The sequence below is a fragment of the Chinchilla lanigera genome, unplaced genomic scaffold, assembly GCF_000276665.1.
Source record: "Chinchilla lanigera isolate Chin_1 unplaced genomic scaffold, ChiLan1.0 scaffold00044, whole genome shotgun sequence".
NCBI lineage: Eukaryota > Metazoa > Chordata > Mammalia > Rodentia > Chinchillidae > Chinchilla > Chinchilla lanigera.
The window spans coordinates 683496-697682 of NW_004955445.1; the positions used below are offsets into that span (position 1 = coordinate 683496).

A 14187-nucleotide genomic window follows, 5' to 3' on the forward strand; every position below is an offset into this window, starting at 1 on the left:
TAGGGAAGACATTTTGAAAGTTTTAAGTTATGTTCTCTTTTTTGGAGTTTCCTGAAAACTTTTCAAAATCTGTGCAAATGGTGCCATTTTCAAATAAAGTTTCAGGAGTAATGCTGCATTGCTGTGTTTAAAAAAATGAAACTATTAAATGATGTAACCAAAAACAACCTGGCTAAATTACTGTTAATTAAATTGTTCCACCCCCCCCCTGCCCCCAGCATTCACAACTGGGATGATAAACCCTCCTAATCTCGTACCTGTACTTAACTCCTGACTTGGATCCAAAATACAAATCTCAAACAATTCCAGGATTTCCATTTGTTTTGCGTTACTATAATTAGTGCTTCCAGCTTTCAGTTCAAACTTTGGAGAAAATCAGGGACTTTGCTGAAGGAGGAGTGGGGGCTGGGGGCCACGATGGACCGTTTTTCTGTTCCTTGAAAGAATACGCAACTTTGCTTGAGTATTATACCATGATATACCTATGTATGTGACAATTAAAAATAATCAGATAACTTCCTATGAGAAAGCAGGGCTAGGGAAAGATAAAGTGATTGAGTCCACAGACCCTAACATCGGCTCACGTAAATCTGGAGATACACTCTGCTGCCTACCCCTGCCTATTACATAAGACACTCCTGCTCTTGAATATACTGAGTTGCTGTGTGCATCGTCAGCAAACAAAAGATATCTCTTAAATTTTTTTATGGCCCGGACCACCATATGCTTGCTATGTTGTGTGCAGGATGAGGGAGGTCATAAAATATTTAAAAGGCAACTTTCCAGATGTGTGGTATTACACCCTCTGGAAGAGAGACCTGGAAGGGCACTGGGAGCCCCCCAAGGAAAGGTCCCTTTTTAGACCGCAGGTGTAGTCCCACAGGCATCAGGCAGAGGTGTGTACTAAAATCTGTTCTTTAAATCATTTTCTCCCTCTTCATTTATCAACATCCTTATCAGGCAAACCTGTCCACTTTCAGGGTTTAATTTGGAGAGGTGTCTCTCACACTGTGATTGCTAGGCTTCCCCGTCCTCCTCGAACTTTTATTTGTAAATACTGTGCTATGTTGCTTAGGTATGTAGCTTAAGATGTAAAACTCACTATTTACCATCTTTGGTGTAAAGGAATAAATAAGGTATGACACAGCTCGAAAGCCAAGAAAACACAAAGACTAACTCCATCCAGATGGACATAATCTAGTAATAATGTACACCGTGGCAGCTACTAAAGTTCCTCGCCTTGCAGCAGAAAACAGCAAGCAATTAACTGCCAGGGAGTGGGGAAGCACGTTTTTCTTTCTTCTGTTCTTTGTTACATTTTAAAATTACAGCAATAAAATATAGCATCTTTTACGTTATCCAAAGCGTGAGCTACCCAATCTCCCTAAGTGCTTATAGGTCATTTCAATTAATTACTTTGAACTAATTAATTATGAGTGTTACTGTACTGCAAGTAATTATCATTCTTCTCTAACAGGTATTGTTTATATAAAATAGTTTCGTTGTACTAAAAAGTGCAACTAAATGCTTTTTGTACCAAATGAATCAGACTGGAACTTCGTGACTGCTAGTGGGGTCACTGGCTGGGCTCTGTGAAAAGAATTACTGGAACTTCAGGTGTTGAGGTTTTCTCCATTTTTGCCTGTTTTATGTGTGGGTTCTGAGAGTGAGGAGGAGCTCGTTACTCACTACTGGGCACAGTCAATCAGCTGGTACTCGTTGGAGCGCTCATAGCAGGCGCGCACTCCTTCATCCTCCCAGAGAGCCTTGGCATGCTCGTAGAATTCCTGGAAGTGAAGCCAAGAAAGAACATTCAGGAAAGACGTTCAGGAAAGCACGCACCAAGAACACCGTCATTTAAACCGGGACCCAGCTCACTCTCTGACTAGCACTTTAGTGCTCGCATAGAACTTTAATTCAACATGTTAAACATATCCAGAAGTTACCATAATGAATTCCTGTTTCTCTTATGGTGAATTACTCATTTAGGATAGTTTCTTTCCCCATATCTTAGGGGGTAGGAGAAGTAAACTACTAGATAATTTTGTTTCTTCGCAGACTTCTTTATATAGAGAGTATGCACTGATTTGCATTTGGACATACCAGTGAGCTACTGGTTTTGTGGAAATAAGAAACTTCATTGGTAAGAGGTGCTGAAGCTAATTTCTCTTTCCAGGAAAATGTGAGTTTTACCAAAAATTATGATGGGGAGTGGTAGGTAGGAACATAAAGTTCAGGTGTTGGTGGGACTGACTGAAAGTTACCGTCTAGATGTGTGTTGAATAGCTACCATTTTGTCTTCTACTAGAAATACAGAATCATAGAAAGTTAGGGTCGTTATCCTATTTGTGTTTACTGCTTGAATTTTTAAAATTAATTCCTATTTTAAAAAAGTACCTACTTATACTAGTTAATACTACTTCCCCACTAATCTAACTTTGCAGCCAAACCTACTTAAAATACACAAACCCAAATTCCCACGAACGCCATTACAAATGCAACAATAAGTCATTGTTTTAGCTGCAGACAAGTCCCCTCCTTCTGGGCCTTATACACTTGTTTGCCTTTCCATCTCGTATCCCGTACGCCTCTTAAACAAGTCTCCCCCTCCAGGGGCCAAAATGTATATGCTCAGGCGTGGGCGGTTTTGTGCTGCCTAAAAGACCTGTGTTTAGGAAGCTGACAGACCTTTCTCAATGTGTTATGCACTTCCTGGATAGAAGGAAACTTAATTTTGATAATACTCTATTTTGTAATTCATGCTAGGTATAATGCAGGTTTCTAAAAACATTTTAACAATTAGCTAAGATGTCTTCATTTGCTCCATGCAAGGACCGATTTTAGAGAAACCTCAACGTTAAAAGGCAGCTGGTTTAAAATGCAAATATCTTCCCTGATGTTTCGTTTATGTATCTTTGCATGTCATATTGACCATACAGTTTTGTTTGTCCTACCACGTGGATGAGGGAATAATTAAGCCTGTCATAGCTCAGGACTTTTCCCCTCATAAACATTTACAATCTAATAAAGTAAGAATACTATTATTAAGGTGTAATGTTTATTTGTGGGGTGGGTGAGCCATCATTTACAAGGGGTGATAGAATTTTGCTCATCCACCCTAAGCAAAGCCCTAATAGTATGTTAGGTTTTTTCTTCTTCTAATCATCAGGCTATCTATGGAATTAACATCATCCTAAGGAGCTCGTTCATGGATCTATTTGGCTACACTCGCGCCTGGGGCGGGGTGTCACTGGGGTCTCGTGGGCTCACACTACTGCTCAGGTAATAGGGGCTGTGGCTGCGCAGGGCAGGCGTGTGGCTTACAGGTGGGAAGTCAAAGTCAGGCACGTTCATCACGCTCAGAATGTAGTCCACTCTGAACTGGTTCTCAGGGTTGGCCAGCTCCACGGGGGGCACCAGGTTGCTCATGGCTGCCACGATGGTCTGAAAACGATTTAGTAAAGCAGTCAGGGGGACAGCACTGTGGGAGGGGCTGCTAAAAGTCAGAGAGCAAGGAGCCAGGCACGTACTTCAATAGCCTCCTTCAGGTTGTTTTTGATGTCCTGTACTTTGGTGGCCTTCTCACTACAGTGGGATTGAAAAGAAAAAGAAAATCATATTGCATCCTGCCCACCAGGAGTGTCACTTTCATCAAGATTCTCCAACTAAAAAGCATAGTATTCTGTTCTTCAAGGAGTTGTGGGTTCAGATCTGTATGGAGATTAGAGGCACTGGAATAAATTATAGCTTCCCAAATGCATCCTGAGGTCACGCCCAATGGGGGCAGATTAGGCAATTGGCATTGAGATCATGATCAACTGTACCAGAAATTACACCTGGCTCCCTTGCTATTCCAGGTGTGGCTCTGCTGGTGTGCAGCCCCACACCACACACTACACTTCCTAAAAGGCTTCTGTTTGGCCCTCATCGGTATCCCTACTGCAGTGGGGGCAACAGGTCCTGACAGGAGGGGCTTTGGGATTCACTCCATTGCTAGATTAGCATACTGAGAACCACTGAACGCTGCTGGTGGTGTTAAAATCCTTAATTACAGATTCCAGGGCTTTGCAGTCCTATTTGTAGCCCTGTTATTTGTTTGTTTAAACAGTTGTGCATCTCAGAGATGCTATTTTGGGTATTGCACTAGCAGTGTTTCTGGTTTACAATTTAGCACACAATGGTCCCTCAGTGTGATTAGGAATAAAATAAGACCCTCCCCCAGAAGTCGTAACGATGGGGGGATGGTCAGGTTCCTTTTAAGCAGGTTGAGGTTTTGTTGCTTTTCTCTAATTTTGATGCTAATGCAGCACCCAGGACAGCCTGTATGGTCTCTGTGGAATGACTTATATTCAGAATCACCGGTCTCACTGATAAAGGCCCAACCCTTGGCTGCTGGGGTCCCGCCAGTATGTTAATTTTTGTAGGAGACTGCACTGATCTAAATGCTTTGTGTTTTAGAAAATGGCCTTCATTAGAGGCACAGGTACGGGAGACGCTGAAGCTCGTGTTTTTAGGGGACAACAAAGCCCCTCTTCCTTGGGGGACAGATCGTGTCTGGCCCAAACCTTGCCTTCTTCATTTTGAGTCGGTGAAAGAATCAGTGCACGCAGCACCTGCTGGGTGTGAGGCCCCGGGAGAGGTCACCGCATCCTGTGGAAGAAGGCGCCACACCCCCCACGGGGAATAAACTGACAGGGAAAGTCCTAGTCAGACTCAGAAAGGGGAGGGGGCAACAGACAGAGCTGCTTTCTGTTTGTAATTTTAAAAAATTTGACATTCCCAATTTTTGAAGTATTCCCTCGGTTGATTTACCAAGAGTCAGAGAAGGAAGGTAGAAATTAAATAACCCCTCTGCAGCAGGGCAGGGTGGAAGGCCAAGGCAGAGGAAATGCAAGGGGGGTCGATAGTTACTGCAGCCAGGCCAGGCAGTTAGTGGTGCAGGTGCCAGGGCAGGAGGGGGCAGAGACGGGGGAGGGGTGGGGGGAAGTGAGTTCTCACGCATGCGGGCCACAGGTCTCTCTAATCAACCTGTCCTTTCTCTTTCTGAAGAATTATAATAATTAAGAGTCCCAGGGCATTTCATGCTTTCCAAGTAAGTATCTGTGTATCTGTAGGGAGGGCCCTCGTCTTCTGAACGCTCTCCTTTCACCCCTAGGATGGAAGCCTCGCTCTCCCATGGGCCCTTCATCAGTAGGGTTCTCGTGCACGAGGCCGGCCAGCGAAGCCTACAGGGGCCGCTGTCACCTTGGAGGAGAGTGGGGGTGGGGTGGCAGACAGGTGGTACCAAGAATTCTTCCGGAACTGAAGGGAAACCCCGTGAGAGGGGAGAATCAGAACCTCGGGGCTGAGATGGTGAAGGGTGTGCCCAGACCCAGTGTGTGGTACTCACGCCGAATCTGACAGCTGCCGCTGCGCGCCCCCCTCCCCGCCCCCAGCTCTTAAAGCTTGGCCACCCTGTATTTAAGGGGACTGAAATCCCTGACCCCCCTGCAGGCCCGTTATGCTTCGTGTGTAGGGAATTGAAGCTCATTTCTGGAATTAAAAATTTCTAGCCTCATCTAAAATTAGTTATTTAGCTGTGAGAGATTAAGAGGACATGTGTTTGATGTCCCTGAAGTTTACTCTTTGATTCGGCATTTTCCTGAAACCCCCTAGGACAAACTTACTCCGTCTCATTAAAAACAGCTCCATGGCATGGGTACTCACAGCCCTGCAGCTCTGGTTGTAAGTTCTTACAACAGAAAAACGAGGTGTGCTTAGGTATTAAATACCCAAATCCACATACAGCAAGGGGAAGATATTTCCAGAAATGAGATTCCTTCATTCAGTTTGATATTTTGGTCTAAGTAGTAGTATGATAATTGGAAAACTTCCAGTCTTAAAATACGGATATTTTGAGAACGTGTTCAGTATTCATCTACGTATGTGAATAGGTGTGGGAGTATATCAAGTATAAAACAGCTAAAATAGAAATCTAAAATCTAATTCGGGTGTGTAATACTAAAACATAAAATTCTTCCATTGAAGCAATTACTATGTAGATGGAGATATTATACTGGGGGTTGGCAGGTTTATCATCATTTGTACTACTGCTTAATGAATTTAATGTTGATTGTAAAATTTGGAGAATATTCCTTAGATGTCTCTAAACCACTGAACAGAGGCAAAATATATGCCACTTGCCAGTAAGCTACTTGACCAAAAAGGTGAGGTGGGTGGAAATACTTTTAGGGTGTCACTGTGCCCCTCCCCACATCTAGAGATTAGTAGGGTTAGTATTTTTTAAAAGGCCCTGCCCCTCTTCAGCTAAGCGGTGGGAGAAGGCTATGTGTACTACGCTTCATCTGGGTCTATACCTTATCTTTGTGCTTTTGTGGGGACAGACAAAAGAAGAAAGACAGAAGACAGACGCAAGATACAGGGATGCTGAGACATGCAGAGAATTTTTATTTATCAGGAATGTTAATACTTGTATTTACTTGTAGAACAGAATCACAGAGGCGTGCAGGCGAGGTATTAGTAGGGTTCAAGGGTTTAGCACAACATCTAGTACACAGTAGGGTTGCTCAATAGGGTATCTTAGTCCTCAGATGCCAACTTCTGGTACAGATGATTATCAATTAGTCACTTTTTATAGAGATGCCTTTTGACTATTATTCTACTACATTTATGCCAATTAAGGATTTTTTTTTAGTTATTTTTAAAGGTGAGGTGATAGGTAGGGGCCCATCCCCCCTCCCCCCCAGACAACAGAATAGTATTCTTATTAGAAGATCCTAAGACCAAGCGATTCCAGCATGCAAATTGTGATAGGACATAGTCGGGAAGATGAGAAACTGTAGCCATCATCTAGGGATAATATATTCTAAAAGAAACAGATGAACAAACAAGTGTCAGTTACTTTGTTCCCGACCCCAGTATCCTTTGCCCCGCCTCTCCCGGGCCACAGAAGCCATTCTTTTGAAATGCCCTAGGCTAAGTCAATGGCCCTGTGTGTTCTCATGAGAAATTGCTGCTCCATCCCTGCATGCTAAGTATGCACGTGGAGCTGAAGTGGATTACCTGGCATGCATGTGCATGTATGTGTGTGCACACATGAGACGGATGTGGCAATGCAGGAAACAAAAGAAAAAAAGTGACAATGAATGGAAAAAAAAAGATGCCATCATGAATGTCCTTATCTACTAGGTGATGTAAAGTGCTTTGGATTATAATAAATTTGATTATTTTTAAAAGGCCAGACGCTTCAAGATGATTAATAATGATCTGCCGCAAGGTGCCAAGGCATTTTTCAAAATTAAGAACCATGTGGCACTGAAATTTTTTTTTTTGGAGGCGGGGTTTGAGACAGCGTCTTGCTATGCAGTTCAGGCTGATCTTGAACTCACTAGGTAGCCCAGGTTAGTCTTGAACTCATCGCAATCCTCCTGCCTCAGCCTCCCGAGTGCTGGGAGCACTGAATATAATGGAAAAATCTTTTTTCAAAGAGGTCTGAAATTTTAAAATCAGACCAACATTTGGCACATAGAATTTAGTAGATAGTTTTAGAAACCAGTAGTTGATTCAAATGGAGAACTGGGGAAAAATAGAAACCATATGAAAACACATTGATTCTTAAAATTCTAAATTATCATCTAAAAGTGAAATTTACAGCTTTCTCCCAGCTGGATCTAATTATACTTTATGTATGGCCAACACAATTGTTTTGCACTTTACTTGTTAAGAAATTGTTTACACTTCATTTGCAAACGTATACCAAGATGGCTGATGGCCCTTAAATGATTTTTATTTTCTTCCCGAGTCTGTGTCCTCAGTTTCCCAGCATGATCTTCATGTTTGTTTTGTTTGTTAAAAAGATTTTTCTGTTTTGAATGTGCCTACCCATCGCTGTTGCTCCTTGCAGCCTGCGGGTCCTCTTCGCCGCCCCTTGTAAAGAGAGATTGAAAGCTCACCTAATCTGCAAGGCACCGCAATTTCACACAAACCCCACACAGCCTCTCCACATTCCTAAACAATCAGCCAAGAGCAAATGCAATAATTCGCGCGCCATCCTCCCGTCAGTTCTTAGGTAGCCTTTCTGGCTAACTCAGGGCGTCTACTGAGACTGCGGGCCGTAGGGGGAAGAATTCCACACCTTCACTGCAGTATTAACAGGGCCCTCTGGAGACTCTGGTCGGATACAGGAGGGACAGATAATTATTTTCTTGTGCTTTCACTAAATGTACATGCATCAGGGACCTAAAGCAGTGATTTATCACACAATTCTTTTGAGAATAAGGTAGCACAGAAGGCTCCTCCTAATTGTCCCAGGTCAGAATCTTCAAAATGTTCTGAGCATGCGCAGGCAGAGATGGGAGATTTGTGCCTGCGATTTCCTGGTGCAAAAATGACCTCTCTTCTTGCACTGGGGGAAACTACCTATCCAGTGTTTATGTTTATACACTGTCATCAGTTACAACCGTCTGGACTATGAGGCAGCTAAATAAATAAATCAAAAAACAAAAACCAAACCTGATCTTCATAAATTGTAGGAATCGCTCCTTGAGGGTGGAAGGGTAGGAGAGCTAAGCCGTCTACGTGGTTTTATAATTAACTTAGCTTAACCAGTTAATGATGATTTTTTTTTTTTTCTGGCATTAAAGGGAAGAGTGAGTTAGGGTTGAATTAGAAAAATCCGTATTCGACTTCTGTATTTCTGAAGGTCAAATTAATACGATGTTAGTCTGAAAAATGTAATTGGCACGGCAGCCTGTGGACAGTTAAGGCAAATTTCATAGCTCAGCCTAGAACTAACGAAGTGCAGGATGGCGGGGCAGAACAGGGAAAGGATGAGGGGAAGAAAAGCCCCACACCACACCAGGCAGACCACCCCTCAGGGACAGAGGTCACAATTTGCCAGGGAATTGTGAGACCAGTGTTTGTTACAATACCACGGTGAGGAAAAAGGAGAGAGGAGGCTTAGCTGCACTAGGTAAAAATAAGGTACTGACCCCCCCCCACTAACAATTCCCCTGTGTGTCACTTTCACAGGCTAAATTTAACATCTTCTGAGATCCACAAAGGAGGCAAACTGGGAATGTCACTTCCTCTTTTTGAAAAGAAAATAGAAAAGAGAAGTTCTGGTTTAGAAGCCTTGTCTGCACTAGGCTGGCTCCCTTACGGAGGTGAACCCTTTCTGCAAAAAATGTTACGATTTTAGGGCAACCTGTAGAGTAATAAAACTTCAAGTGAATTATTTAAGGATGACTTCTCTTCCATCTGACTCAAGCTAAGGTAAACAGTGGCTGCTGCATCTTTTAAAACTGTTAGCCATGTCCAGCTTTAATCAAAATATTTATCTACAGGGTGCACGGTCAAATTATTTTTGCTTAACTAGTCTCATGAAGAAGCACTCCCTGCAAGTTACAGGGTGGGGGGACATATGCAAGATCTTTTTTTTTTAAGTCACAGATTCATGGCTAGAAGCCTGCTTCGGGAATTCAGAATTTCAGAAGTGGTTTGTGACAAGTGAAGGTGACACGCTTAATAGCATCTAGATGTACCAGGATAACTCACCGAATCATTCATAAAACCGGCAAACGAGCTCATCTGTCCTTTTGCATACCAACTAATCTTTCTGAATTCAGGGTTAAAATAGAAAAAGCATCCTAAATCTAAATGACCATTTGTACAGGTGATGTCATCTTTTTCTAACCTCCTATTATCTGAGCTAACAAATTCTAGAATTTTCAATAAAGAACCACCTTTAGCCGTCTGAAAGGTAATACAGTTCTCTCACTCCTTAACTCATGGGAAGGGAGGCTGCTTTTTGTGTGGGGGTGGTGCATAATGGAATTAAACGATGACGCCCAGTCTCAATCTACCTTCTGAAACAGAAATCAATACAAGTGAAAAACTTTCAATTGAATCCAGGTTTAAACAGGGAATGGGATTGTTAACCAGTCAGTTACTGCAGACTAACTAGTGCCTTCAGGTGTTTGTACTCCAGCGAGATTAACCACCCCACAGGAGTGAAAACAGATTGGTAAATTAGCTCTTTCTGTTTTCCATATTTCGTTACAGGACAGTGAAGGATGCGGCCCATTTGGGGGTCTGGGGGTAAAAAGCAAATTAATTCCCCAATGTAGTGAATATTCCTTTGGTTGAGTCACATTCTTCACAGGACCTCATACTAATCTCACATCTCTAAGATATGTTGTTTCTCTCTCCTTTCACAAATCTTTATTTTCACTGCAGTATTGCCATATTGTCCTATACAAGGCCCGGAAGGACATTTCAAAGGCAGAATGCCCCTTGCACTAGGAGGAAATATCTAATTTGCGGCCTTTTCATCATTTAGCTTCCATTTCTTTAGGCAGGAATATTGATTTTGTAAATAACTTTAAATTATTTGCCCATCATGTTCGTCTGAAAGGGGGGCAAAAAAAAAAAAAAAAGCAAAATTATTAACAAAGGCCGTCACATCCAACTTTGTTATGTAAGGATACTATTGAAACAATGTTTCCCTAAGAGTTTAAAACACCCTGCACAGGTCAGCACTGGCCAGACAAGGGTGGTCAAGGCCATGTCAGCCCTGTTGGAGACTCACTGCAGCAAGCTGCCAGGCTGTGCAGGGGACCTGGTCTCTGACAGGCTGCCCTGGGCCAAGAGCTGTTAACTGTTCTCCTGCAACCAAAAACGTTTTCCTAGGATGGAGTGCCGTCTTACATGAACACATGGGTGTGTTGTTGTTATTATTATTATTATTATTATTTGTTGCACCTAAGCTTAATGATGAAGGGGGCAGCCCCAAAGAACTTGCCCCAGGATTTTCCAATATATAAATTAGGGGGAAAAAAGTGAAAATTAGCTGCCCAGCCCTAAAAGCTACCTACACTTCCTGAAGGTTAGTATGACATTTGTCACTCTGAGTGCCTGGACACGGATTTGACACTTACTCTCCATTAAACCCATTAACATGCAGGATCCTCATCTGCTTCACAATGGTGCTTTTACCAGATTCTCCAGCACCTAGAAAACGAAAGTAAGTCTCAGGTTAAGAAGGAGGCATCTCACATTTTGGGCAGGGAGAGAACTTGTTTGTTTGTTTGTTTTTTTTTTCCAAAGAAGCAACACACAACAACAAACACAACAGACTTGCAATTTTCCTTGACATTTCGACGCAGAGAGAAACAAAAATCCAACTCAGTGTCTACCCTGCAGTATTTCACCAGAATAACAAACAAGAAATGAAGGTCTTGCTGTTTTCAGTTGTCTTTTTTTTTTTTTTTTTTTCATTTGCTTCAAAAGTGATTATGCCCAGGCACAAATACTGAATTAAACAGTAGAGGTTCCTGTACCAAAAAAAAAAAAAAACTTTGTAACAATAGGAAGAGTAATGTGTACCTCTCTTTCTTTTTTTTTTTTTTTTTTTTTTTAATTTTTTTCCTTTTGGTTGTTTTAAAAATTGTGTGTGCTCAAGGTAGGGGGCAAAGAGAATGATGCAATTTTGTCATTTTGGAGGGGGGAGAAAATTGAAGTTAAAACTGTGACACTAAATTTTTCAAACGTGACAATTCACTGGTAAAATGTACACATGAGTATAGATAACCATATAATTCATTGTTTGTCAGATAGTTCATGGTTAAAATACTCAGGGTTCGCAAACAATGCCCAGACACTGCAGTCTCTTCCACATCACGTACTGATGCAGCACCCCCCCCCCAAACATTTGCACACTGCAGCAACCTTCCCTGCAGGTTTCCCACCCCTTGGGCTACTTCAGAGCCCATTCCTAAAACCACAATGTTACATTTTAACCACTTATTCACCCTCCTTTCCCCTGCAAACTGTCTTTCCAAAGATAAATTCTCTCTGGATACAACAGTGTTGCAGAAGAAAATGGAAGATTATCAATTATCTGTCATCTTCTCAAAAAAACACACTTTAATATCAAATAGAGCACCTGAGACCATATTAGCATTAGGTAACCTGCAACAATTGTAAAGAGGAATAAAAGGACAACACTTAATCAGAAGAAAAACTATTCCTGGAAACCACTGAATTTCAAAGGTTCTCAGTCCTTGTCAACTGCAATAGTTGGAAAGAGACATATGCATCCATTTTAAATCACCTTTCATTTGTTAAAAAAAACAAACAATGTATTGACAAAACATTACCATGAAGTCAGAAGGAGGATTGCTATTTTGCCTTTTTTTTTTTTTTTTTTTTTTTGGTAAATGCACTCTTCAACAGATCATCCCTATGTGAACTGTTTTTTTTGCCCTCTGCCCACACAAATTTGTGTGATTTTTACCCATTTTTCTTTCTTTTTACTTTTAATTGCATTTTTTGTTTTAATGTCCAGATAGCAAAGCATTCCTCCTTCTCTTGCTTCTTCAGAAGGATGTAATCAATATCTGTAAAAAGTTAAAATTAGTTCCCACAAAAACATTGATTTCAAAGCAAACACCCTATCTTAATGAACATAACTTTCATAAATTAAAATATAGGAGGCACTATTAAAGAGATTCCATAATGACATGTTCATCAGGATCTCCAGTATTTTTATTTCACAAGTGTTAATTAAGATAACTGTCTTTTACTGGCACAAACAGACTTGTGCCTCAGTTTCCACATTTGTGAAATTACAGAAACGGGCTAATTTTTTTTGTGTGTGCCGTGATCCACTTAATTCTCACACCATTAAATTAAGATAGAGTAAAAAGACCACTTGGGGCACTCTGTTCCCTCTTTTGGGGGGGCATTATTTGGTCAGTGTCACCATTTTAAAATGCAAAATGTTGTCACTGACAGGGCTACAAATTTCTGTGCCAAAGGCTATCAATAAGTCCTTACAAAATGCCGCCCTACAGCTTAGGACACCTCCAAAGATAAGCCCACAGCAAACCAAGGTGTGTGCAGAGTAACAGTCTCAAATTAAGTGGAGACTTGGCGATCACTACACAAAAGGTGTTAGAAATTTAAGGTGCTATTAGCATCACACTTGACTTAAATTAGTATTCAGATAGCAAGATCGCATTCATAGGAGATTCCAGACTTTTCCAGGTTATACTTTGAAATCAAATCATGTGCACATTAATATTCAAATAGCATAATTCAACCTTTAAAAGTTTTAGACAGGGCCTCTGCATATGTACCATTTAATTACTGAAATTGCAAATGCATAAACACCAAAGAGATTTATTTTCACTTAATAATTTTCTGCTTTTATTAATCTGGACCCAGGAGAACAAAGACGTGACCCATCCAAAAAGGGCAAACCAAACACCACCACAAAGAAAAAACAGCCTTTTACATTTTATTGTTGATAATTAAGCCTCGTTTTGTTGAAATGTGACCATAGGCTAGGTCTGAACCTAGCACATTCACCAATTATTCAGATAGCCAAATTACCAAGGAAGTAGAAAACTTCCAATCTAATTAATGCTTGTGTAATTCGTCTGGTCATTTCAACAATTTTTTAAATGATTTTTTTCTTTCCAAAGCAGCACCTTAAAGAAAAAAGGAAAGGCCACCTCCCCAGGGTTAAGCCCTCCCCCCCTTTTTGGCCAGAGAGGAAAAACCACAATCAAAAAAGAGAAGAAAAACCAAACAACCAAATGTCACTAGACAAAGTAATTAATGTCCTTTCATCTCCCCCTGGGAAGTCTTCCCTTCAGAGCGCTGTCCCCCCTCCCACCTTGAAAAGGACAAATTTTTTAAAACGCCATTTCCAGACCAAGAAGCCATTTCCAGACAAATGTCATTTTCCAGTTTTCTCTGATTTGTGAATGTTGTTGTTGTTGTTGTTGTTTTTTCTTTCTTTTTTCACAAAGCGCTCACAATGTGGCTAACAGGAAAACGTGTGTGTGTGTGTTTAATGGTTTATTGCACGGGTGTGGGGGGCGCTGCTGGGGGGGGCAGCTGGTACAATTAATTCTCTTCTCTGCTTTACAGAAAGCCCGAGTCTGGAAGGGGAAAAAAAGGTCATACTGTAAAATGACGTGTCATTTGGCTTCCTTGGGCACTCTGCGCCCTCACTATCCACTTGGTGTGTGTGCGTGTGTCTTATTTTATTTGATTGTCCTTCTCTTCCTTCCACGGCCGGCCGGCCCGAGGACACGTCTGCTCCTCACGGTCCGTCCTGCCCTGCCCGGAGCGCACGAGTCGCGCCCAGCGGCCGCGGCCCGCCTCCCCGCCCCCTCG

General features: G+C 41.7%; 2 protein-coding genes across 5 annotated transcripts in view; both read right to left on the bottom strand.

The window, feature by feature from the left end:
• Positions 1-14187, bottom strand: part of LOC102020964 (guanine nucleotide-binding protein G(s) subunit alpha) — a 54406-nt gene that overhangs the window by 3105 nt on the left and 37114 nt on the right. For 2 of the 4 annotated variants that reach the window (XM_005392218.2, XM_005392216.2), the window contains 5 exons: positions 10938-11010; positions 7882-7926; positions 3531-3585; positions 3325-3444; positions 1690-1787 (listed from right to left, as the gene is read on the bottom strand). In XM_005392218.2, coding sequence (XP_005392275.1) covers positions 1690-1787; positions 3325-3444; positions 3531-3585; positions 7882-7926; positions 10938-11010 — 391 coding nt within the window. Of the gene's footprint in view, positions 1-1689; positions 1788-3324; positions 3445-3530; positions 3586-7881; positions 7927-9580; positions 9584-10937; positions 11011-14187 lie in introns of those variants that run through there. The other 2 variants (XM_005392217.2, XM_005392229.2) reach the window with 2 other exon arrangements.
• The window catches only part of LOC106146267 (neuroendocrine secretory protein 55-like), a 59592-nt gene continuing 51829 nt past the window's right edge, over positions 6425-14187 (bottom strand). Inside the window, exons 2-4 of the mRNA XM_013518250.1 lie at positions 10938-11010; positions 7882-7926; positions 6425-6865 (exon numbers count right to left, since the gene is read on the bottom strand). The gene's annotated coding sequence lies outside the window, so the exon portion shown is untranslated. The remainder of the gene's footprint in view (positions 6866-7881; positions 7927-10937; positions 11011-14187) is intronic.